This window comes from Dipteris shenzhenensis, chromosome 7 (assembly GCF_047967505.1).
Source record: "Dipteris shenzhenensis isolate YYH24624 ecotype China chromosome 7, Dip_SZ_1.0, whole genome shotgun sequence".
In the NCBI taxonomy this organism is placed as follows: Eukaryota; Viridiplantae; Streptophyta; class Polypodiopsida; order Gleicheniales; family Dipteridaceae; genus Dipteris; species Dipteris shenzhenensis.
In genome coordinates, this window is record NC_141602.1 from 2060190 (window position 1) to 2087327 (window position 27138).

The following is a 27138-nucleotide window of genomic DNA, read 5'->3' on the forward strand; positions in this document are numbered from 1 at the left end:
TGCCCAGATACTCAGCAAATTGCAGCTTTCAAGGCTGATTTGCAGCAGATTTTTGACATGTCAGACATGGGACAGCTCCATTATTATTTGGGCATTCAGTTTGCTCATGTTGAGGGGGGTATCATGATGTCTCAGTCCAAGTATATTGGACAGCTCCTTGATCGTTTTCAGTTTGAGGATTGCAAGCCGATCTCTACTCTAGTGGACCCTAGCTTCAAATTCTCAGCTCATGATGGGAGCCGACCATGTGATATCACTCTTTATCAGCAAGCTGTTGGATGCCTTATTTATTTATGTCACACCAGACCTGACTTACAATATGCAGTATCTCAGCTCAGCAGATTCATGCACATGCCCAGTTCACAGCATTGGCAGGCAGTGAAGAGAGTCTTCAGATATCTCAAAGGCACTCAGGATTTAGCCCTCTTGTATGGTGATCAAGGTTCACTTACCATGCATGCTTACATGGATAGTGACTGGGCAGGATGTTCCGACACCAAAGTGTCACATACTGGCAATTGTTTTTTGCTTGGCAATTCATGAATCTCTTGGCTCAGCAAGAAGCAACCTATAACACACCATTATTAGTTAATATAAATCGCCAGCCCCATAGATCGTGAAGGGTCTCAAGAGGATTTTAATACAATCCTCTCTCTCTCTCTCTCTCTCGCTCTCTCTCAACAAAAACTAGCACAAAAACGTGAACAAAATGTATGCAAAGTTCAACAATGAGGACAGTCATATTCAAGAATATATATACCTAGATGAATCCAGGAACATTCCCAAACTCATCCTCTAAAAACACAACATAGTGGAGTTTCAATCTCATGATAGTAACTCACAAGGGTGAAAACCATAAATTCCATCATGCATAGCAGGGACTAGCTACTATGACATCCCCACTGACATCATCAGCGCCCAACAGTGGGTGTAGACCATAGTATAAAAATATGCTCTCACACATACAAATCCACACACCCACACATACTTGAGCATCCATTTATACAAAGTCTTCGTATTGAGTTTCTGTCGGCACTCCGGAGGTGAAGGGCAGACTCAGCCATGACGAAGGCTAGCACTAAAGGAGAAGGCTAATCAAAAGGTAGTCCGAAATCTCTTCATTCAAGCTACAACTGCTTGTGAAGTCTAAACGTTTTCATTTTAGTCTCTCCCCAACGAGCATCTAAATCTAAATCTAGCTGATAGGGCAACGCACCATTTAAGATAGAAAGAATTATCACAATCTGCTAAAGAATCTAATATGGCACATGACACCAAAAGCTCCACGTGTGACCCTTTTTTTCAGAAAATCCAAATCTGAGCATATTCATGTCATGACATAAAGATTTGAAAACTGCAGAGTCAAGTCTCCTCCTCTATAGGATTGCAATGCATCTAATTTCAGCATATTTTTCTAGAACAAAAGAAGTTGCAAAGAGATTTGAATGAGATACACTACAAGTCATCACTCACTTTTATTGCAAAGAGATCCCCAGTTATTCTTTTTCTTGCCAAAAAGACTCTGCCAAAAGCACCTCGGCTTATAGGCTTCAAGATTTCAAAGTCTTCTATGGAAATCCGATCTCTATATAAAGGATGAGTTGGTGTTGACTTAAAGCTTTGCACACCATCATCTGTTGACATGCCATCATCCTCAAACAGACTACTCATGAAGTCCAACTTCCTCGGATCTCCAGCACCACTAATCACATGAAGCTTTTCTCTGCAACACAAGAACACATTTCAACAGCAATGCAAAGAGCACAAGACTCAAGTGTATCAGTACAAGGACATAATGTTACATAAAACCTTAAGGTAAATCCTTCAAACTGCATCTAGAGTTCCAAACAATTCCAGCATTCTTTAATTCATGGACTTGAATTCAGTGACGAAAAATGTCCTAAGACATACAATATTAATTTTAAGAATCCTTATACGGCCAAAATTGGGTAAGAAAGCAACTACGTTGGTGAAGCAAGATCTAGCAGATAGAGAACCCTCAAATTAAACAACTTTGACAAAAAAATTTTGAAGAATGAATCAAAAAATGACCTAAACTAAGTAAACAAAGCAATCTACTCAAAAGTCAGTGCAAATGAGTTGCATGGATATGCTAGTGCACATGGAGCAGGTTCAAGAGATGCCAAAGAGTTAACAACTACATATATGTTTCAACTCGGTTCAAAGCTAATATATTCTACAGAAAAAAGCGACAGTCAAATGCACCTTGAAGGGATGCCACGGAAAGATATAACAGCTATCACGAAGCACGTTGCTTTCAAATGCCCCGTATACTACGAGATCCGAGGTCGTTACCAAGGTGCACAGCCAAACTCTACTCAGAGCATGATCATTAAGGTTTGCCAGCCAGATAACACGGACCACCAGGTCCCAGGGAGATGGCGTAGCCGAGGCCCAAAGCGAAAGACGTGATCTTCCCTCATGTTCACCATACCGGAGACACAATCAATAGGTGTGACTAGTACTTGGTCACAACTAGGAGATCACAGTGGACCACGCACACCAACCATAACCAACGCTCTATTACAAGTTCTATGCCACCACAGCCTCGTAAATCACAAAGCTCCCCCCTAGGCTTGACCCCTCCGCCAGTTCCAGAGGACAATTGCAATGATGCCTCACCACAGCTCACATCCTCTCCATGGGCTCAGACATTTCATGTATTAATGTTTCTATGATAATGTTGTATTTGTCTTGGGTGTAGTTTCCCCCTTAGGCTCAACCCATTCAGCCCATTGTATTTGGTTCTTTTCATTCTCATAGACCCTTCGGTCTATCCAAGATTTTCAATGAACTTTTTTTCTTTCTTTCTTCTCACTCCTTCACACACTAGAGTTTTCTGGCAAGAGTGCAAAACCTAGCCATATGCTCACCTTGAGTTGCAAATGGCGTTACACGTGCTGCATTGAGTTTCAGAGGATTGTCTATATTTGTGACAAGTGATTACAACCTGGTGTCACCCATTGACACCAGTATGGTACTCTCACTTGCACTTTATGTTTTCTTGTGTTTTAGTATTATTTGATGATCTTATTTCCTAATGGGCTTCTACATTACATGGGTCCTTTAACCAGGAATATTGAGATGTGTACCATTGGATCTATGACTAAGAGTTATAATTTGGTTAAGGACTTGGAAAAGAATTATTCTTTCATTTTATTATTCGAGTGTTTCTAAGCATGAGTCTTGCTAGTTGAATTGTTGTATTTCGGAGTTTCATCCGTGCATCCCGATTAAATTAAAAGAATATTTCCCTTTAGGGTAGATCTCTTGCATGTAGATAGACACAAGAGTTGGTTCATGCATATGGATTATATTAAAAGAAGATTTTCCCTTTAGGGTAGATCTCTTGCATGTAGCTAGATACAAGTTACCACGAGTCATGGCATTTGGTATGAAAGCATGGCTCTTATAGTGATTGTGGACCATGTGGCATATAAGTAAGTCCTACCATAATAAAATGCCACCCCTTTTATGGCTGGCTTTGCCACCTCACCTGTGGACGGCACTACAGCCTTAGAATGGATAGGTCTGCCAATAATAAACGATTACTATGTGAACCTGTTAATCTACAGCTGGCTGCAAGTATTTGAGCCACTACAAAATGCAGCTATCCTGTTAGCAGTAAACATACATGCACTACAAAGTTTTCTACCATGATGATAGAAGCATACTACTAGACAATCTCTTGATATGTGTATCATGCTTGGTTGAAAACGAGAAGTAGTGCATGTCTTCCCATACAAACAATCTCCAATGCTTATGGAAATATGAGTGTATACGAACCTTATTCAAAAAAGGTCTATGCAAAGTTTTGTCACCATTGAACACATGCACTTATGGTATAAGCGTACTGATACACAATTTTTAAACCTCGCACAGCTGAAAACAATCAATACGCATGCCCTACCATAGAAACTATGTCAGCTCATCTTAAAATTTGAGAGTGTATATATACCTTACTCAAACCAAGGTTTGTGCAAAGTTTTGTGACCATTGAACACATGCACCTACGGATATGCATAATGAAACCTTCCTTAAACCAATTGGCAGCTCCACAACTAAAATCGCGGCAGATCTGCACCTCTAAAACAGTTTTGAATAGCGGTTGGAATTCTGACCCGCAAAGAAAACTCAACGATGGGGCTGGGACAGAAATCACAATAAAGTGAGAGAGTGGAGGACACAGGAAAATGCAGCATAAGGGGGCAGAAATAAGCCCCCCCCACCCCCCCCGTTTCTCTTGAAGTTCTTTATTGCAGTAGAAAATTGCTTGTACAAAATGGCTCACAAGGGATCAAGAGCTGAGTACAAATCACAACTGATGCTAAGAGCATGAGAGCTCTTTCCTTTATAATCTAAGGGGCACCGATGCTTTTTGGCATTTGCTCCAGAAAGGTAGAGCTTGCAGCCAAGAAAAGCTGGCTGAAGTGCTTTTTCTCCATAAAAGGTGCCTCAAAAGCAAAAATTGGCAAATTTCTCCAAGTGGACCCTTCCAAAAGCTGGTCCTCCACCTAGCGCCTTTTCCCCCCTTAAAACATGGACCTTTTTGCACTCTCCAAGGTCCTACACAATTGATAAATAATATCCAAAACTTTAACCCATTCGAGGCTAGCTAATGCATGCATTCTAGTTCTTCGACTAATCCTAGTCCCTCGTGGGCATCCCCACAGTGCCCACTAATCAATGCAAAACAAAGGAAAGTAAAGTTACTCCAATTAACCAAAATCTGGGAGAAACTCCTCATCCACCCACTTGGCATCTAGTGCCGAGTAGTTCTTGAACTTGACAGGGTATCTGTGGGTAACCTTGCCTCTAGGCCCTTCCTTCTCTATGCGATATACAATTTGTTTTGGGTGGAGGATTTTCTCAATTTCTTCCACCTCTAGTGGCTCTTCTTGAAACAATTCTGCAGGCTCAAGCCCTTGATATTTCTTTACAAGACTCACGTGAAAAGCATTGTCAATCTTCCAATTCTCTGGCAGCTCTAGTCGGGATGCAACTAGAGCTCCTAGAGAATCCAATTCTCTACATTCCAGTTGTCCCTACCATGCACTCTTCTTGAGCCTAGCTTTCTCAAACTTGAGTAGAGTACGGTGTACCCAATCTCCTTGTGCTTATTTGTTACTCTTTCTGCTTCTCTTTGGGTCTTTCTGTGGCTGTCTGAACCTTAGGAAAAGCTGTCTTGAGATATCGGACATGTTGATCAGCTGTGAAATCTTGTTCATGGTCGTTAGAGTACGTGGTAGAATCACCTTTCCATCCATCGCTTCGAATGGGGCTTTCCTATTATACTGTGAACAGTTGTTGTACGCAAACTCCACAAGAGGAAAATACTTTTCCCATTCAGTTTTCTATTTGGACACATAGCATTTCAAAATATCTACCACTGTAGAATTTGCAATCTTGCTTTGGCCGTCACGCTAGGGGTGAAAAGAGGATGAGAAATCCAACTTTGTTTCCATGTAATCAAATAGGGCTCCCAGCTCTCTAAAACAAGCTGGCCATTCGGGGGGCTCAGTCACTTATTACAGACTTGGGCATCCCAAGGTGCTTGAAAATATGTGCCATAAACAACTCTGCCATGTGATCCTCTTTGATGGCCTTCTTGGTGGAAATAAAGTGAGCTTGGTTACTAACTCTATCAATAATGATCCAAATCCCGTCATTTCCATTCTTCGATCTCGCAAGATCAAAGATTAAATCCATGGCTATACTTTCCCATGGAACCTGGGATACTGGAAGTGGTATCAAAAGTCCTGGAGTCTTTTGCCTATCATACTTAACTTTTCTGGCAATTGAGGCATTATGTTACAAGAGCTTAGGCTGGGTCAAGAAATACCAAAGACTTTGGGGATCTGTCTTGACCGTGAAATCAGCTCCCAACAGATAGTGCTTCCACATAGTTAAGGCATGAACTACAGCCAACAACTCCTCCTCATAAACCTACAAATTCCTTCTAGCATCACGCAATCTCCATCTTTCATAGGCCACTACATGACCATCTTGATGAAGAGCAGCTCCAACACACTCTCCGCATGCATTGCAGTCCACATCAAATGGCTTATGCGAGTCAAGAATGATCTACCTCATCCTTGGAAATTACATGACCAAGAAACAACTCACTTTTCTTACCATTAATGTAGAGCTTGTATCTATTAATTCTTGAAACACTATGGGTCTCTTGTGCTCCTCTTCTGACCCTCGAAAACACAAGAATATCATTGAAAAAAGTACCTGTGAAATGTCTATGAGGTCTGAAGATCCGGTCCATCGTCTTGTTGAAGGTAGGAGGAGCATTCATAAAACCAAAAGGCATGACCAAGAACTCGCATAGCCCAAAGGTTGTCCAAAAAGCCATCTTGTGGATCTCCTCGAGATGGATCCTTATCTGATGGTAGCCACTCTTCAAATCAAACCTACTGAAAAAAGTGGCTCCTTCCAATTTGTCCAACACATCATCTATGCGTGGAATCGAAAACATATTTTTGATAGTCATCTTGTTGAGGCTCTACAATCATCCTTCTTTTGAACCAACAACACAGGAGAGGAACTAAGTCGGATAAGTCCTTGGAAAGCATATCCTGTATCTAAGCCATGATGTCCTCACTCTCGGCTGCACTCACCCGATAAGGTGGCTGATGTGGAGGTTCACTCCCCGGTGAGCTCAATGTTGTGATCCTTGAGCCGCTCTACAAGCAACTCTCCCGGCAGTGACTCTTATTAACGATCTTTAAAAGCATCTAAAAACTGAAAATTTTTTTTTATCTTAAGGATCCAACTCAGTTTTTGGTTCATTCTCTTTTCCTTCACAAAAATCATGGAAGCGAGAATAGAAAACTTTATCACTTTTCTAACAAAATTACTAGATACAAATGGGATAGTTTCTCCTCTTCCTTTAGCAACAATCTGATGCTCTCTGCTTCCATGACTAAAAACAAATGTTCTTACCGGCATCATGAGCTTCACTCCTTTCCTATGGAACCAAGGCATTCCCAAAACTACATCAAACTAATCCAATGGTGAGATGAAAAAGTCCTCATGATCCACAAACCTGAATACGGATCCTAAGCTTGCTAATAAGAGAAGTCATTCGAACTAAAATATCTGCTAGGAACCTCCTTGCTTGTTCTCAGCGAACTCTAGCAATCCAAGAGTCTACATCCGGAAGGCACTCCGTCAAGCATCTCCAAAGGGGTAGGCGGTGCTATTGGCAAGCTAATCTTAAACTCACCTATGAGGAGGCCCATCCATACATCTCAAGAGCTACTGCCTAGCACGCTGAAATACAGACACCTCCGCTGTTGCAGCCTATTGCGGGAGACACACACATCTAGGCCACTCCCCAAAGCAATTTCTGACGACGGCAGATATCTGTTGCTGATAACCTATGCTCCTGAACCAAAAGGAAATCCACTACTCGTCCCACCCCTCTCCGACTCCTATCGGAGAAATAAGTACTGAGGTTGGCTCCTTGTGTGATCATGGAGACCATGCACATTCCAACTAACCATGGTCCACCTCATGAGAAAGATGACACGTAGTGAACAAGGCTTGTCTATATGTGGGAGCATGCACCACAGTCTTTGACTTATGTGATTTTGGGGGGGGCTTGGAAGGGGAGTAGTCCATATCTGTGTCTCTGCACACTAGGGGCATGACTGGTTCAATGCTCACCTTCCGTGCCGACTGCATCATGAAGGAAGTGTATACCCCTAACCTGTCGGCACATTGTTGAAGCGTCCAATAGGTCGGCGGATGCGTGATCTCCACCTCTGGGGGCAGACGGATCATGGCTACTTCCAAGCCTTCTCTAGGACGCGATGTGGAAAAGCCAAGCTAAAAAATGGCAAAGTCCCCATGGTAGAGCCATACGTCGATCCCTTGTGGACCTATCCACTACTCCATCATGTGATACATCTGCCCACTCATCATACAATAGAATAAAGACTGGGTCCATTAATCCTCTCTGATGGAGGCAGAGTGAAGTCCCCGGAACGGACCGATACAGAAGCAACCACGCCGATAGAGCGCCTTTGAGGGGATGTAGAATCAGCATGGCCATCTCCAGGGACAGAGGATATGTGTCAAGGACCTCAAGATAGTTCGACGGCCCCAGTCTCCAATGCAACAATGGGAGGTGGAGGCAGAGGGGAGAGGGGTGTGAGGGAGGGGGAGGCGTGGGCGAAAAGTAAAGAACAGGCGGGGAAGGACGGCTAGCTGAAGAAGAGGCTGTCTCGTTGAACCTATTGTAAATCCAATGCCCCTTTGCCAGCTGCTCTAGTCCCAAGGCCTCTACTTCGGCCGACAAGGAACCTCGTAGATGGGGCAAGTGACACCGGAACCTCACAGGATCCAGCATCCTGCTGTTGTACTTGCGCATGTTTGTCCTGGGCCCCAGTCCCTTGTGGGTCCTCCAAAAGGTCAAAGAAAGTCTCATCCTCGAATGTTTGAGACACACAGAGGAGGCGCTACCTAGGTGCACACCTTGCGCCTGGGAAGCAACCTCGCTCTATGCCCGCAACTTCTCCTTTGCCTTTGCCTCTCTTCTGCAGTTCCATTCTCCCTGCTTTCTTCGCTTTTTCTTTTTCTTCCCAGCTTTGGTCCACTTCCCTTCGTATGGCTCCACCCAAGGGATTTGGAACTCGTGCTGTGTTGCTGTAGCTGTTGTTGTTGATGCATGTGGTGCTGGTGGTAGGCTACCTTAGGTCTCGCTGCCCATGGAGCACTCTGTGGTCCCTGGTGCATCTACTGAAATGGGGAGGGAAGTGGACCTCGTCTCTCACCTCTAGGGTGGTCCTGTGCCTCGTGCCCCATCATCTGACATCGAAGACACTGGGCCAGGAGGCCTGAGATCTCTACCCTCTGGCATAACTTCCCCCCATCTAGTTGTCTCGAGGTAGTACTCTTGAGAGAGAGAGACTGCGCACTCCACCACTAGCCAGAGTCTGGGGACCCTTTCATCCACCAGCTACAACCGAGGCTGCTATGTCCAGTGGGGACTCCAACACCGTGCCAAAAGCTTGACCAATGGAGAGGAGAATGGCTTTGTGCTCTCTCTAGAGCCTTGGAAAGCGGAGCGTCACCTGAAAGCGGGGTACACGGTGTGTCGTCCTCTACCGTAAATCCATGGTACCAAGGAAAGGATATACCAAGTGCGGGCCGAGGAAGATCGGGCTTTCTCCACAAGCGTCAAGGTGGTCTCCAATGAGCGCAATTGAAGGAGAAAGACTCCCCTACCATAGACGGTGATGTCTTGAATATGGTCACCTTCCAGTTCTAAACACGACCGGATCCACTCATGCAGCTGTCGCCTTGTGGGGATAAGGCCCATGATCCTGCCTACCACTGCTTTATCCTGCAACGATTGAACTGCTTGTTTGCCCCGCTGCTTGTCTTCCGGAAAGAGAAGGACCTTCACAGTAGTGGGATTCGAGGGTGCTGCCATGAGAGCCCCTCTAGCCAGACCAGGGTCTCCACCAAAAAAGTTCTACTCCAAGAAAAACCAGAACCACCGCTGCCACATGGAAGGGTACGAAAGAGAAAGGAGGAAGGAAGCAAGGGAAGAGAGAAGGCCAAAGGGGCTAGAAAGCTGAAGGCCACCTCGGAGCGCAAGGAGCGGAGAGCTAAGGAACCGCTGGGGGCAGCAAGCAGCCCGGGGGGCTGAACCGCAACCTAAGGGGCAGCCTCCACCAATGGGCTGGCCACTGCCTAAAGGAACCCCTACCAGCACAGGCTGGTTAGGGGGGCGGGGCAGCAAGAAAGGGGCCAAGGTGCCCTTGGCACCTAGCCCACATCCATGTGGGCTGAGCACACTAGGCGCAGCTCGCCGTGCAAGCCTAGGCACAGGCAGTGCGACCTAGGCACACCCCAATGGCTGCACAGCAAGCGGGGGGGGCGGCGACCAGATCATCACCTAGTAAGGCTTTGAAAGATAATCACCAGGTCTTTTCAGCAACATGCACTTAGGCTTGCTTGGAGAAGCCTCGTGATCACATCCACGTTCATCACTAATCTCAACAGTAACCATGCAGCCGGCATCAAAAGCCTCCACATTGAGGAATCCCCTTCTGTCTGCATGGAAGGCTTTCATCCTCCATTCTCCATCAAACTGAGAATGCATGTACAAACAACCATCCCAAAGCAATCTACTAAAATCTCCAATAAAGTATATTGAGGATACCTACCCTTTAAACTTAGTTTGATGTCGCCTACCATTAGGTACCTCCTAGAACTATTCATGCTCCCCCTAGCGACTTCAAGCTCATCAAGCTCCATCTTAGTGAGCTCCTCCCTCTCTATAGATGGTACTGGACTGGTCCTTAGATCCCTAGGTTGAGCAACACCTTCTCCTCCACCATAAAGTCTAACTCTGTGCTCCACTCTTAATGTCTCTCATAAACATCGACACACTTGGGTCTGCAAACTCTCTCAGAGGGACATGGAGCCATCACTAAGAGAAGTTCCTCTTCTACCACGTTGGCCGATGCCGTGTCTCACTAGTCCTCCTCCTTTGCTTGATCAACCTTTTTCTTCTTGCAGTCTTTAGCAAAATGCCCAAGCACGTTGCAACAGAAGCACTTTTTCTTGTTTTTTCTCTTCTTCTCATTCTCCCCGCCATTAGAAAAGTCCCCATCGTCATGTGATTTCGTGGCATCCTTTTTGTTCGGTTTCATTTTTCCTTATTTGTGTTGGCCATGAAAGCCATCATCACTTCCATCATACAGCTTGATACATGCGTCTTCCTGAAGCAATAGCGGGCCCAGCTCTTCAAACGTGATAGGCCCTGCCCATTGATCTACCCAAACCAAGATATTTCCTGAGGCATCCAACATGTCGATAGGTTGCGGATCCGTACCTTCCCCGTCACTCCCCACATTTTACTAGCAGATAGATGAATATGAACCTTCACTTTCCAAATAGGGTAATCGGTTAAAGGTATCCCAGACTGTCCAAAATTCAAAACAAGTGAATTGGATCCCATGCAACATGTAGATGGCCTGCTGTCTTTTGGCACGTTTCTCCACCCACTACAAGTCATCACAACAGCACTTGAATGTGGCTGCTCCTTCCTCCTTGTCAAGGCCAGCACTCTTGAGTTGGGAGAATCCTTCTTGTTGTTGATCTTCAAGACACTAGAGCTTGTCAAATGCTTGGCTTTGATACCATGTTAGATAAAAGGGAGTGCTGGCTAAAGCTGACCCCTATGAAGCAGAAAAAACCATATGGAGATCTCACAATGAAATTTCACATGCCAACATGCTTGTATGTATCGAGAGAGAACACTTCAGACAGACAGAGAGAATATACACAGAGGTAAAGACAAATAGTTTCATTTATAGATAGCAAATCCAAGTACAAAACCTTGTTCAAATCTGTACCATCACCTACAGCAAACAATCGCTGAGGTAGGGCATCAGGCTCAGACTTCTGTTTGTTGCTCCAATTGTCGTAGAACTCTCCTAGATCACAGCGTGTCTTGATCAAACTTCAGTGGCAGCTCTAATCTACTGCTGATCCAGTGGATCCTCCTGTGCATCACGGTATGGCTCTTCTACACTGCCTCTCTATGTGCACCCGGATAATTCAAAAGCTCCTGCAAATTGACTACTTGCTGATCACTGGGACTGCCTCTATTCTTTACCCTAGAAGGTGATCTGCAGACTCAAATCCCTGGATCCCTGGACCCCCACAATGGACCCTATTTATAGGGTCAGGTAATAACCCTCCACAGACTTGCCGACCCAGTCTGTAAAACACCCGACCCAGCAGCCTATATTACGCCTCCTCATGCCGACCTGCTGCTTCCTCCCTCTGCTTATATCAAACCTTATTTGCAGGCGCCTGGCTGCTGGTTCCTGCTCCAGCCCTGCTGTAGCCCTAAGTCTTCTTCTGTACCTGCTGCTTCACCCAACCACCAGTAGCTGCTGCTGTAGTACATCTGCTGCAGCTGCTGCCCGCCTGTTGCAGACTTCTGGGCCTGCTTCTGCCAACCTGCTGCAGGTCTTCCGTACTGCCATTTAGCAGCCCCTCGTTACTGCCTCTGTTGCTGTCCTGCCCCAGGCCATTGGCCTTTGTCCATAGACACCCATGCCTGGCTGCACACAGCAGTATGCAGGTCCATTCCAGGGCATCAGTGCTGCCCATGTGTCAGCACTCCATGCTGTCCACAAGGCAGCCACTATACCTCCTTTATTCACCCTATCATACACATGCATCAAGCCCCATCGCACTCCTTATTTAGGGTTTAACAGCTGAGGCATTGACCCTGTATTTCCAACTTGGGCACAACTCTAACCCAAATAATTACAGGAACTGCTCTTGACTATAGTTAAATGACCAAAACTTTACTCATTTTCTACATATATGGAATATCTGTGTCAGAACACTCAATCTTTTAATGACTTTGTAAAACAAGAATAGCTCCAATGAGGTGAATCAAGAGGTAGTGTGAAACTAAGTGACAAAACACAGAGAGAGAGAGAGAGAGAGAGAGAGAGAGAGGTGTGTTCAAGAGGGGCCCTGTAAAAGTACTTAGTAAGCACATGGCAAACTAGGGACGAAAACTACTGGTCTGAAAGGCTTCCAGAATCTTAAACACAAATACAAGTCCAATTTAGGATCATTAAAATTGCTGAGAATATTTCTGTGGAGCCTATCGGGTTATAGAATGTTGTTTGTGTTATAATAAATATATGTAGTACAGACACAGCCATTACAGTAAATACTGTGATAAAACTAGTGACTTTTCACCTCAAAAGATTTTCGATGCGCCTTCCAAATGTATCTACCGTAAGAGCCTCAAATTTGTTGCGTGCCAAAATATCCTGCAGCTCCTCCAAAGAAGATTCCAAAAAATCCAGTGTCCCCTCCTCCATAGGACCTCTATTGGCTATTCGTCGCGCAATACCTGCAAGTTCATATATCTGACAAAACAAATACCATGTTAGCTACTACTCATCTGAAGAAAATCATTGTCTGTAACTTACATGGCTAAATCAATTGCCAAAAAGTGGAGTTATTCAGTTAGAATACTTAGTAGGATACAGCATACATAGACAGACATCAGACCTCGGTTCCACAAAAGCAGCTCCTCTAATAGGATGTTGCAATTTACGTAACAAATTAAAAGCTCATACATAGATTCTTGCATTCAAAATGTATAATCACTAGAGTATTAAAATAAGTTTTCCAGAGTCATGAAAGCAAGCGTCCAAGAAGGTGGGGTGGATCAAATGATTTGATCTGAGGCCTGTTTCAATGCTGTAAACTTTTGGAGCACCACTGTTTACAAACTTTTCACAAGAACGACTGCTCAACTTAAGGATCATCATACAAAACAAAATGCTTCTCTTACGTTTAACTTCCCCTTTTTGTTAGAAGTTTACCCACCATAAAACTCTTTGTATTACGCTTTGAAAAACTCCATATGGTCAACTACCAGCAAAGGTATTAACAAAAGGGAGACAGCCATATACTCCTTTAGGTCCCAGCTCATCGCCTAAGTTAGACCCAAAGCAAGCACTAACAACTAATATTGTGGACTATAGGACATGTGGATACCTCGATTCTTGAAAACATATAGAAAGAAAGAAAGAAGTATTAACATCTTCCGGGGGGCCTCGCAAGCCTATGAGACAAGGTACAAACAAAAAAGGTAACGCATACAAGCCACTATGGGCTGAGGTAAAAGGGCTTGCTCAGGCTCTTGTTCAATGCTATACTCATAAACTCAAAAACACAAAACTTGTACTCACAACACAAAAACTCAGAAAATCCTGAGATGACAAGAGATGAGATGGAGTGTCATCTATGATCCTCGTGCCATGGGAACTCTCCAGTGGGATGCAAAGATATCATGTATCTCCCTCCATCAAGTCATCTCTTGTTGCGGTGGGGGGCGTGATCTATGTATCCAATTAGCCCCATCGAGAGAGACACCTTGACTATGGAGTAGAGCTCGGATGGCCCGGACCTCCATCATGTGTGATCTAATCAACCTCTGCATCGTGCTGGCCCCTGGCTCTGCTCCCTAGCTCCATGTCCTCTCTTCCCACTGATCCACTTTGCCTTCACATCAGCTAGCTTGTCCTCTTCTCGAGATGTGTAGATTGCCTCCTCTCGATAACAGCCTCTAGAGTGACAATGTGATCAAGAGTAGAATGGTGACTCCAAAACCCAGCCTGTCCCAAAGCAATTACCATTGTGCCTCTATATACGAGTTGCTCTCTCTCTTGAGTATGATCTTGACCAATTTGTGACCAATCATGAGAGTGCGGAGGTTCCCAGTGTCCATGGGATTTGTATCGGCACGATGGTGGTGGTACTCCAAGCACAGGGAAGCCGAGTCCTTTACCTTCATAAAGGTTTCCAAGTCTCCTTCTGACCACATCTCAATTTAGACCTCTAACAGTTACATCAAGGTTTTGAAGCCTTACCTCAATAACACATGGAGATGTCACCAAGAAAAGCTCTCCTATTACCATTTGTGCTTACCTAAAAACGTCTTTGCATCCTAATCGAAATCTTTCTTCTTCTTCTTCTTATTCTGATCTGCCTTCTTGAATCTTCTTTTGCAGTCCTTTGCACAATGTCCTGGCATATCACAATAGAAGCACTTCTTATGTTGTTTTCTTTTCTTCTTAATCTCATCATCAAAAGCATCCCCCTCCTGTTCAAATTTGGCATCCTTCTTCTTGGACTTCATGTCCTGACAGGCTTGCCCTTGCTTTTGTTCTTATCCTGAAGAGTAAAGGCCTTGTCATGATGGATCCTTCATACTTCAGTTCTCGAGCTTCCTCCTAAAAAAGCAATGGCACTAGATCCTCAAACTTCACCGACCTCGCCCTCTGCCCTACTATCATTGTCTTAACGAAGCTTTTGTAGCTCTTGGAAAGCATGCCAAGCAGAAGCCTAACCATCCTCGTCGAATCTATTGCTTGACCAACTGCTGAGAGTTTGTCCCTAACCACCTTCATTTTAGTGATGTGGACATATACCGTATCCCCTTTCTCCATGCTCATGCCGTATAGCTTTGTCCCAAGGTTGAGAATCCTCGCGACATTATTCACCTCATACATATTCTTCAATATGGTTCACGCGGCAAAGTAAGTGTCCGCCATCTGAATGTGAGGAAGTACTGCAACAGCAGTGGTGCCAATGATAATGGCCAAGGCCTCAACATCACACGTCAATCAATCTTCACAATACAAGATCTGCCCGTACAATATCTACCGCTGCAGTTGCAATGGCTGAGTCACAGTGGGATGAGGCATTAACACGGCTCCCGTTGCAATCTCCCATGTCAACCTCAACACCAAATGGCTCTCAACTTTCATCTTCCACAGTGGGTAATTTGTCCCATCCAACTTGCTCATCTCCCAAAATTAGGAATAGGATATCTCACAACCATGACAATGAACGGAAAGAGAGAAAGAATTCATACACCCGCCTAAATCTGAGTCACCCTCCTTGCAAGGGCACTGGTCCTTCAAATGCAAAAGATGATTCCCTCAAGTTTTGAATCAAGGTTGTCCTTCTTAAGGTCCTTTCCTTCAAGGCCCACCACTTGTGAACTTATGTCAAGGCTCTGACACTTATGTTAGTGTAATAATGTAGGAAGCCTAACCCCAAAGTTAGTCATGTAGCCCAAGAACTCACACAATGGTATACTTGGAATCCAAAACTTCTTTTTCTTAGTGTGTACTTGGCAGAGATATGCAGCAAGTAAATGGACAATGCATAGGAGAGATGTAGAGACAACAAAGCTTAAATTTCCATCCGGACGGACAAAATATAAAATGAATGTTAGTGTTTCACCCTCTAGTAGCAGAGTGCTATCTAGATGTGAGCCCCTGTACATTACCAAAAGCTATTTTCCTATCTCCGTGGCACTCCCAAAACCCTAGGCCTACATGCTCCCTAGCCTCACACAGGGCAGCTCCCAAGGAGTGGAAAGGCAGCTCCATTTTTAAAGTACCTACGTGATAACCTAGATAAAACATATATGTGGAACAAATGGAAGGTGGCTCTTTTTGCCTGAGACTCCTCCCAGGATCATCAAGAAGGACAGATTTGTTGCTGGCCTGCAACCAGAAATCAGGATTAAGGTAGAATGTAAAGAATTGCCTACATATGAGGATGCCCTCAAAGTAGCTAAGAAGAAAGAGAGGAAGTAGAAGAGGTTGACACAGAGAGTATCCACAACTTGTGCAGTTGTACCTAGAAGCTTTTCAGTTGAGGGCAGCTGATTAGAAGCCGAGGGGATACCATGAAATTGTACTTCTCCCAAGAAATAAAGAGTAATCTTTTATTATTGGCTGTGGTCAAAGACAGTTATCCTCGTCATCATGCCCCACAAACACACCTTCATGCTGCTCCTCCCAGACAGCCACAAGTAAGGTAGTGTCAGCCATGGCATCTTGCTTTACTTGCTGCTCTGAAATGCAGCCAATGGTGACACACAAGCTCCCCCTTTGATCTGACTTCCTTGCTGCCCTGTAGACAGCACTTGGTGAAGACCTTGATCCCCCTTTTCTTTGTTCTTCTTGTAAGCTCGCTGCCTGCAAGGCAGCCAATGTGCTGCCCATGTGAAAGCCCCATCCTACGTTGGTCGACCTCCCCCATGCTCTCCTCATTGGGGGCTCACAACTAGAGAGCTGACCATCTAATTTAAATAAGGACCCAAGTGGGAGCAAGAGGGTCCCGTCTTGTGGCTGTTGCGGCAGTCTAGATGCTGAATCCCAGATAGGAATACTCATGCCAAGTAGGGAGGAAGACACAATAAAGTCAGAGACTCACGACACAAAGTCTAGGGAACCCATCAAGTAGACCATTGTACTTGTCCCTTCTCATGTGCGAAACAAGTGATCCCTCTACATAACAGCCATCTCTTAAGACTATTATATGATCAAGTCGTGTATCGCTCCATCCGCCATAAGTGTCGCCCTTGTCACATGTGATGCATCATCTGAGTACCTCACTATCCCAAGCTCAGCTAGGTCTATCTCTAGCACTTTGAGGAATCTAATCAAGTAAACCCACCTGTTTGGTCCCCATACGTGTTAGAAACATGGTAAAGAGAGACAGAGAAAAGGTTAGGGTGTGAGGAAATGATACATGAATGAAAACATAATGAAAGGCTTTCTTATTCATAATCATGAGAAGTACAAGCCTTATATAGGCTACTCACTCACACACTAGCACCTAGTGCATATGGGATAAGTCTCATAATGGCACATGGCACTCACGCATGAGACACACACATGAACTAGTACTGGATCACCTAGTACTACACACTAACACATCACATTAGATTCACATCACATCACATCACCACACTTTTTGGCTATGATCTCTCCAACACCACCCTTTAAAGCAAAGAGTCTAAGACCCAACGCGCAAGAGTAGACCAATCCCCCCTCCACCGCAAGTCCAACTATCCAACACCTTGGCTGAAGTAGTGAGGTCAAGTTGATGAAGTAGTTTGTTAACCAACTTCACACTAATAAACGCCATTGCTTTGTCATTCTACTCATCCCTAGCTGTGAGTGGTGCTCATGAATCTTCACCACGAGGACAAGGCTCATAGTATCAAATCGGGGTAACAAAACCAACAGGCTGAAATGGATAACCAGCAAATGAAGAGGCTGGTCTAGGGCTTTGAAATGGATAAGCAGTCTTCACAAATGCAAGGCAATTGAAGAAAGGCTTGAATAAGCATGGCAAGCAGCTTGTCGATGACCTTGGAGGCTCCACGTATGCAAGAGGACAGAAATAAAGGCATAGTGGTGCTCCAAATGTGAACCCGATTAAGAAAGAAGCAGGTATATGCCCCGAAAAGCAGAAATAAACCACGAGGTGAGTACTTGTGGGTGTGATAACTGCCCAAGGTGCTGCAGCAGATCTGAAACCTTAAAAACGGCTCACCAGGACACTCTGAAGTGCAAATACAGGTCAACAATGTGAAAGGCGGCTCCCTAGAACAGCTCCGAATGCTGTAGCAGGTCTCTGATGCAAAAAAACGGCTGATGTAGATCTGCTGGAGGCCAAGGAACTGCTCGAAAATGCTTCTGTTGTAGGCAGTTCTGCAACAGCAACCCTAGAACACCTTGAAAATGCAAGCAGGAGTTCCAAAACTGGTTGAAAATGCCTCCAAATAGGTCAAAAATCTGCAACCAACGCGCGTGGATGGGCTGCTCTGCTGCAGCGGCCTGGAAACCCTAAAAACGGGGATGAAGATGCTCTGAAATGGCTCGAATTTCCACACGTGCTGCTCCTAACAGACCTGAACAGAGGCGGCTATGAAGGGGAGGCAATGGAGAGGCTACACATGCAGAAAGGAGAGCAAACAGGCTGCAAAACAGAGGCGGAATGGGCAGCAAAGATGGCAGCTGGGCAGAAACCCTAAAAGGGTAGAAAGCAGCTGAAAGGAGACAAAAATGAGGCTGAATCTGAGGCGGAAATGTGCAGGGCTGAGGCGGCTGCAGGAAGAAAGGTTTGAGCAGAAGTAGGGTTAGGTCTAGGATGATGTGGCAGCTATGGCAGGGTGAACCTGCTCCAATACCATGTTAGAAACATGGTGGAGAGAGACGGAGAAAAGGTTAGGGTGTGAGGATATGATATATGAATGAAAACATAATGAAAGGCTATCTTATTCATAATCATGAGAAGTACAAGCCTTAAATAGGCTACTCTCACACACTAGCACCTAGTGCATATGGGATAAGTCCCATAATGACACGTGGCACACACGCATGACTCACACACATGAACTAGTACTAGATCACCTAGTACTACACACTAACACATCACATCACCACACTCTTTGGCTATGATATCTCCAACAGTGTGTAGTACTAGATCACCTAGTACTACACACTAACACATCACATCACCACACTCTTTGGCTATGATATCTCCAACAGTACATGCATTGAAGTGACCTAAGAGGAGGATCTCCCCTTGCCTAGAAAACTCCATGATATCACCCCACATCTTCTAATTTGGGCCATGAACCTCCATGGTGACCTCATGCCCATAGGATGATGTATCCGGGGGAAAGAAGCATACTATAAATACAATCAGCCGTGTGTCAAGCAACTATTGTGCATGCTCCTCCTTTCACATCACAAAATATTCTCAAGTGTGATATGAAAAGAACTACCATCGCTCCAGAGCCTCGTATCCCATTGTCTCGCCTCATCTCCTTCCTATGAGCCAACTCCCAGATGTCACCTACAACCGTGGGTTATCCTCCCTCTAGACTCTCATGTCTCTCAATATCGAAGACCACATCTCTATCAGTGTAAGTCTTTAAGAAAGGCTCTGGGTCAAACCAAAGGGTGCCATTGCCGTTTAAGACCGCCATAGTCAATCTGTTTTGCGCCCCCGTCCCATAGCCCAACACCATCATGTGATGTCCACATCCCTCTCCTGAGGTCTAGCACAACGTAAGAGATGAGCATTCCTCTCACATAGCTCTAGTGCGGCTAGATCGGCCATGTTTCAGCCACATTTCTAGGACCTCCGACAAAGATATGGCTATTTGACACACTGGTGCGACTAATAGCCATGTACATTGTACGCAACACCCTTCAAGGGAGGCGATCTATCGAGTGAGCGGCGGCACTTAGAGAGGTTACATGTGACTATGGGATGCAGAATGATTCAGAGCAAGCCCTCGATCCCCCACAAGATCATACAAGCAGAGTTCGGCATAGGACCGCCGCTCTAGGTTGATGCCATCTTTCAAACCGTCACTTATCTTGACAGGGTCTCAGCATTGTCTAGAGGGAGACTACCAAGGTTGCTACTACAATCATCTATAAGAGTTAGCATGGCCTAGTACGCACACACATCTAGATGGTTTCGCAGCTAGGGTATTCAGATGGACCATCTCCCCCCCTTTCAGTATAGCTTGGATGTCCTTGATCCCTTGCTCCCAAACGATGAGCCCAACCGTATCATACAGTTAGACTTGCTCCAACTCTATACTTCACGGACTTGGGAGCGGTAGTTTCCCACGAAGATCTAGTTCTATCGCGGTCACTTCTTGAGAGTACCGTAGGATGGAGTGATTATCAAACCCCGGCATTTGGAGGGCACGCGAGTCTCACATGCCTTGAGGATTGCTATCAGACAGATGTGGGTCTTGTCCCTTCGGCTGCAGATCTACAGACTATGCACGTTGGAAAAGGTGGAGACAGAGAAGCACTTCATGAGTACTTGCTCAGTTTACTATGACATTCGAGGACAATGCCGTTATCTCTTTTAGGAGAGGCACGGATTTGGGCCTCTTCCCAACTTATTCGCTTCCAAGACCAAGACTGTGTTGGACTCTATTTTAAGGAGATGCGATGACAGAGAGAGATCCTATTGCGTCAAATCAAACAGTAGGAGGAGAACGTACAGGAGGGGACAGTACCACAAGAGACAGAGATCAACTCAGCTTACCAACATGTCATAGATTTCTACGCATTGGCGGAGTAGAGGAGGATGTAGATAATATGAAGGCAGCATGGGTCAATTGGATTAGATGACGGGGAGGAGGGATGCAAGAGACGGAACAAGACACGCATGATGGAGATTCAGCCCATCACAGCTCTACTTGGAAGGGATCACCCAAGCAGAGGCGTCAATCTCGACATGGCCCACTAGACACAAAGATCAAGGAGACCACGCCCCCTACCACAAAGAGAGACAACTCAACAGACACACATAAGAGAGATTTTCGCAGCTCACAAGAGAGCCACCATGGCACCCGGTTATGTATTTTGACTCTAAGATTGAGTACTAGTTTTGAGTTTTGAGCTTTGAGCTTAGTTTAGTATAGTACTCAGCAAAGAGCCTTAGCGAGCCCTCTGCTTCAGCCCACAATGGCATGTATGAGTTACTCTGTGATTATATTTTGTCTCACATACCCGCGAGGCCTCCTACAAATAGTGATACATCTTTCGTCTTTCTTTTCTCTTCCCTTTCTGCTCTCTGTCTCGAATAATCACTTTGCCATCTCTATAAGCACCCAACTTCCCATCTCGTCTTGTTGCCATCACACGTACCATCCCCTTCCTCCAATGTTCTTGCTGCAAGAGTATGAGACCATCATCCAAAAATGTCATAATCCCTTCAGTGTTGGCCTCATACTCATGAGAGTGGACGTTGCTGAGTCTGGAATCTCACTAAGAATGGCCTTGTTGATGCATCAGCCTTACCCACTCTCCAAGCTGCATCACAAGTAAGGTTGACACCCATCTTAGTGAACAAAGCTTCAGTATGTGCCATTGAGGTATCACCTACTGCTGGGCCTCTAACCAGGACATTTAAGGAGTTGTTGTTCCATCTCTTATCCTCCTCCAGGGCATCAGATAAGAACTCCTTCTTGGGGACTGATTTGACCACCTCTTTCCACTCCAACATCTCTGCTTTCCCCTTGGTAATCTGCTGTGTGAATTCAGCACGTTTCACTTGCATGGTGGCCTCCATAACTGCCATCTCTTTTCTGAGTTTTTCATTTTAATTCATCCATTGCTTTGCATATACCTAGATGAATCCAGGAACATTCCCAAACCCATCCATTGATTTGCATGTCTCCTCCAATGCCCCTTTCATGTCTCTGAGTTCCTTCAGTTCCCATTGGTTTTTCTAGCTCCCATTCTGCCTTTTCTTTCTCCCATTCATCTCTCTTGTTCTTCTCCTTCTCCATTCTTCTTGTATCTTCCCCCCTTCTATCTTCACTTCAGCCTAAAACCGGCCTCTAATCACTCAGAGGGTAGTGGAACTAAACCTTTAATCACTTCAGCACTTATTTACAGCTCACAAAGCATATATCACAACCATTAACCATTGCATGATCACCACTTGGCATTTACCCATTTGTTCACAAACAAAACCACTGAAAAAGAGATGGAGGCTAGAATGCCCCTGCTCAACAAACATAGACAAGTGCACCCGATTGGCCCCAAACACCGTGGTGCCCCTTTCCGTATTTCTTTATATATCACAGTGAAATGATTACAAGTTGCATCTCGGAGACCTTCCCTGCAACTGAGCACGCAACCCCAATTCACTAAGCCTTCGCAAGGCTTTTAAGCATAGAACACCATCACATAAGTGCATTTAACCCATAGGCTCAATCCAAAGGCATTCTCTTTTCCGAGTGCAATTCCATTGGCTGTCCAGATGCAATCACACTGCACCCCACCTGCACTCTCTTTGAGTGGTTTCCAAATGGCATTCACAAAGCTTTTCAAAGCTCCAAAATAAAATCAGCAAAGTACCCAACCAAAGAATGACTCATGTAGCACTGCCTGGGCACCTGTGAGCCAAGAAAGAAGCGGCACACGAGGCCAACCAATAGCTTATGGCAAAAAGAAATTGCAGCAACAAAATCACAACTCACCAAGCCCTGAAAACTCGAACCAAGTCCTCAATCGCCAAGAGGACATAGTAGCCAATGCCCAATTGCATTCTCACCCAAAGAGGAGTGCAAAGGCATGAAGAAAGAGCATTTACAAGAGCCGACCAGCAAGAATTCCACTAAAAAATGCGAAAAGAAGCACTTCTGTCGCGAAGAAGTGGGAGTTCTTGGGCTCAAAAGAAGCGTGCTTCAGAGAGGAACGCATTGAGAAGGTTTTGGAGAAGTTTCATCGCCGGAAAGTCCTCCAAAACTGAGAAAAACCAGTCAACCAGCGCGTGGGACCACTCGAAATTCAACAGAAAGCTGTAGCTTTGCAAGAGGAGAGGCCCAGGAGGCGGTAGAAGCAAAAAGGTCCAGAAAAAGCCACTTTTGCAAATTCGACCAGCAAAAGAAGTGCTCAGCTCTGCCCGTTCTACCAAACGCACGGAGGCAAAAGCATATCACTACGAAGGGGAGGCAGAGGGGAAGCCATCGGGCCAAACGGAAGTCGAGGAATCCAAACGGGTGAGGAGTTATGAAGAAAAACGGAATTCAGCTGAAGGAGGCTGAAAAACCAGTCCAAAATCTCAACAAAGGGAGAAGATGAGAGAGCATGTGAAGTTTAGAAGGCCCAGAAAGGTCCAGGAATGACAAAGGAGCATGTAGAAGGCACTAGAACCACCTGGAACTCTAGGGGGGCCACTAAAGGTACATGGCCCTCTAGGGGCCCATTAAAAATGCCACATCATCATTTCCCAACAACCACTCTTTTAATTCCTTGGAATGCCTTTGGGCCTAGGGATTAATTACGCTTATGTGCTAGGCACCATGCCGCGTTTAATTACACATTATTAAGCCCACGCTTGGACTTTTAAAACCAAAGTTGTCACGGTCTTGTAGTACATTAAAGTACTTAGAATTTCACGCCCCCGTGACACAGCTGTTGGGTGTTAAAAATGTACATCCAAACATTCAGTCAGGTGGCTGTGGCACAAACCTGTTGCCTCTCAATTCAAACATGCCAAGCTGCAATACCAGCCAATGTCTCCCAAACATCATCCTCCGGTACACATGAGGGGCATTATTACGTCCCAACCCTCGAGGGTCTTTATAACTAGCTGTAAGTCGACATCAGGCTCACCACCCAACCGTAGACCCAATCCAAACCCCGAGCTCGGACATCTAAAGATCTCTCCAGACAGAGTAGCTACAGAAACCTTGGCATGCCATACCACCAAGACACCCCTCAAGTGTGGGACTACAGAGTTCTGTCCAAATTCAAGGATCATTTGCCCCAATTAAGCACCCTGCCTAGCATATACCTCCTCAGCCCCTTGCTAGAATTAGCCAAGATAAGCCTTACTAACATCGCAATTCCCAAAAAATGCCAGGCGATATACTTAATGTCAGGCATACAAACCTTGCTTTTTCTTAACAAAAGATCATTCCTAATGAAAGATTGTTGCACTAGCTTACTTTCTGCTAACCCAACTCAAGCCTCCAAATCACGCCAAGTTTCCTGGGTTAAGGCCAGCCTGAACTAATTGCAGAATTCTTCAAGAGAATATAGAGAAACCCCTAAAAGCCAGAAATGATATTACTTGTCTAAGATTTCACGGAATTGGCCATTCCACCACTTTCCTTACCTCGTCACAGTCTACATGTAGACCATCCGCTGAAACAATATGACCAAGGTAAAGGATTTCTTTCTTTTAAAATTCACACTTCGACTCCTTTGCATGTGGCCTGTCATGTCCTAGTATATTCAAGATAATCCTAAGTTCTTGGTCGTGCTCTTTCAATGATTTACTATAGATTAGCATATCGTCCAAAAAGACCACAAAAGCTCTTGCAACCCATTTTGGAAACATCTTTTGCCTTAATCTATATTTGATGTTAACCTTATTTGAGATCGAGTTTATTAAAGTCTTCGGAAGACCGATGGGTCTACGAGACTATGAAAAACTTGGTACAAACGAGCTGTGAGGGTGGAGCTACTAAACGAGCATCCACACCAATGCAGAATGCAAAAATGCAAAATGATAGTACTAAGTACAACATAGTCATGTCAATGGTCGACTACATATCAATCTCATCACCATCATCATCATCATCATCATCATCATAATCATCATCGTCATCAAGACATCAAGGTGGATGAGGCAATGGAGGCATGAAAACGGCGATAGAGTAATGTCGGCTGCTCATGGGTGCGGCTCTGTGACATAACCTAGTCATAGCTCTTCGTCTAACAATGGCCACAGTAACCCCTGTTGGCCGGGCTCCGACTCTGAACAGAGAGGGGATGTCCCCAAGTGTAATATGTGCGTCAATCCTCTGTCTAAGCTGTCGGATAACTGGCTATAGATCGCGATCATGTCGAAGCCTCGTCTCATGGGGGGATTACACCTCTGGGCGCAACAAACTTCCTTGACTAGCATTGTCCTCCTCTGTGGCACTTTCGGCAGGGGGGACCACAGATGCTAGTATTCATGCGCACTGAGAGATGGTTTGAGCGACTAGGGCTCCACACGGATAGACTCCCTTCCCCGTTTTCTCCCCTCCTGTCACACGAGGTCAACCAAGTAATCCGTGAGGATCTCTTGCCGCTACACACATTCCAGATCTGGTTGGGACCGAACGAACTTCCAGTGAAGCTCAGCTTCTACAGAGATCACTGCTTGCTCATCACAGAGGGGGTTTCATTGACCCATCAGGATATATGCAGATCCACCTACCCCACTCATTGAGGATCTCTAGTGAGCAGTTCCGGGTCTCTTCACATAGATTTCGTATCGAGAGCGACAGAGCAGAGGACATACCCAGGGAGAGGCGCATATGCACATTATGTGACATACATGAGGTTGAGATGGAGGGGCACTTCATCTTGATGTGCCCTGTTTACTATGAGATCCGAGGGCGTTTCTATTGCCTCTTCAGAGATAGCTTTGAGGTTTTGTCCCGATTCCTCTCCTACCCAGACCACAGATGTTTGGTGGGCGTCATCCATGAGGTAGTCAGGCACCACGAGAGGATACTTAGATCACGGAGAGCAGACTTCTTCCTTAGCAGATCCTTCTCAAAGCTCTATCATGTAGTTCTTCTTGCCAGATCACATGGACATGTACTCCCTAACTCGGTGCAAATACGTGATGACCTGAAATGCAGCATCTAGCTGTAATAGGGATGACCCAAACTCAGCCTGAATGATCTGGTGAGGAATGGTCGGCTTGCCGCGAATCATCAGTGATAGCATGAGAACCTGTAGCCGCTCCACACAAGCCCACTCTGTATCCGATAAGTCTGGGCCCTAGCAAGGGCTCCCATACATCCCCGTTGGAAGGACCAAGGAGTCAAAAAGCAACCCCTTGGTTCGTGAATCCTAAAAGTGCGAGCAAAAGCACTGCCTCTCTAGTCTAGTCAATGAAGCGTATCGCCTACCTAGGCGGGCCTGCATCATGGGTCTCATAGTGAAAATGAGTCCGGAGAAGACAACCCCCAGATACGTGTATGATGAAACTATCTCAATAGGTGACCCATCAGACGTGAACTGCTCCTGGTGCACGATAGCTCGAGATGTATTGAAGATCATAACCTTGGTTTTAACAAGGTTAACCTTTAAATCATGAGACTCACAAAAAAACTGTAAAGCGTCAAAGTGTCTCTGAGGTCCCTCTGTTGAGGGAGATAAATTTGAACGTCATCTGCATACAGCAATATCTGGATTGAAGTACCAGCAAGAGAGCATCCATCCCCCCCTGTATCTGCATCACTGTCTCGAGCTCGTCAATGTAGAGGCCAAACTGGGAAGGTGATAAAGGACACCCTTCTTTAATCCCAATAGTGCTCATGATCTCGTTTGTCCACCCAGACCCTGCCCGAACTCTGCTTGACACTCTCTCGTAAAGTGCCATGACAGCCCAAATGATGTCCTGGTCATAACCGAAAACCTGTAGGCACCAAAGGAGGCGGGCTATCGGGACCGTATGAAACGCTTTGTGGAAATCCACAAAGCAACAGTAAACCCTCTGCTTCTATGCCCTCGTCTCCTCGACGATACATCTTAGCGTGAGAATGTGATCCATGGTTCCATGATCCCACCGGAATCCAACCTGTCCTGCTGCTCTACGTCCTTGACACTCTGCAAATCGACTAACCTCGGAATCAAGCACTGATGCGTAAATCTTGGACATGACATGTCCAATCATAATAGTCATGTAATTCTCCGGGCTCATGGGATCCCCTGTCTTGTGGATGGGTGAAATAGTGTTCATGGTCCAGATGCGTGGAAACCCCAAACAAACAGCTTCCTTAGAGATCTTTGCTAAGATCGGGGCTAGGAGGTTAATCTCGTATGCAATGAATAGCCCCTCATTATCCTTCGCTCGGCCATTATGAAGTTTCATTACGGCATCCTTCACTCCCCCCTTAGTGAGAGGGTGCAAGATGTGGGACGTGGTCTATGTGAGAGGTCAGGGACAGGCTGATTTGGGATGTCATATAGTGTGCGTGCATAGTTATGCTAGACCTGAGTGTCAATGAGTGGTGAGGGCCACCGTCCCTTCAGAAATCTCCGAGAAAAGTCCTTAGAGTTGTTACTAAACAAATGTTCAGTAGTTCATCCTTGTTCCGGTGAATGAGATCTAATTTCTTTCTACGTACCAATCGACGATACTTGTGTAGCATCTCTGGTTCGCTCGGAAGATTGTTTCTACTTCAAA

General features: G+C 45.3%; 1 protein-coding gene across 1 annotated transcript in view; it reads right to left on the reverse strand.

The window, feature by feature from the left end:
- The window catches only part of LOC147899807 (putative serine/threonine protein kinase IREH1), a 167512-nt gene that overhangs the window by 94975 nt on the left and 45399 nt on the right, over positions 1 to 27138 (reverse strand). The window contains exons 5-6 of the mRNA XM_087377056.1: positions 12775 to 12947; positions 1474 to 1723 (exon numbers count right to left, since the gene is read on the reverse strand). Of these exons, the coding sequence (XP_087233182.1) occupies positions 1474 to 1723; positions 12775 to 12947 (423 nt within the window). The remainder of the gene's footprint in view (positions 1 to 1473; positions 1724 to 12774; positions 12948 to 27138) is intronic.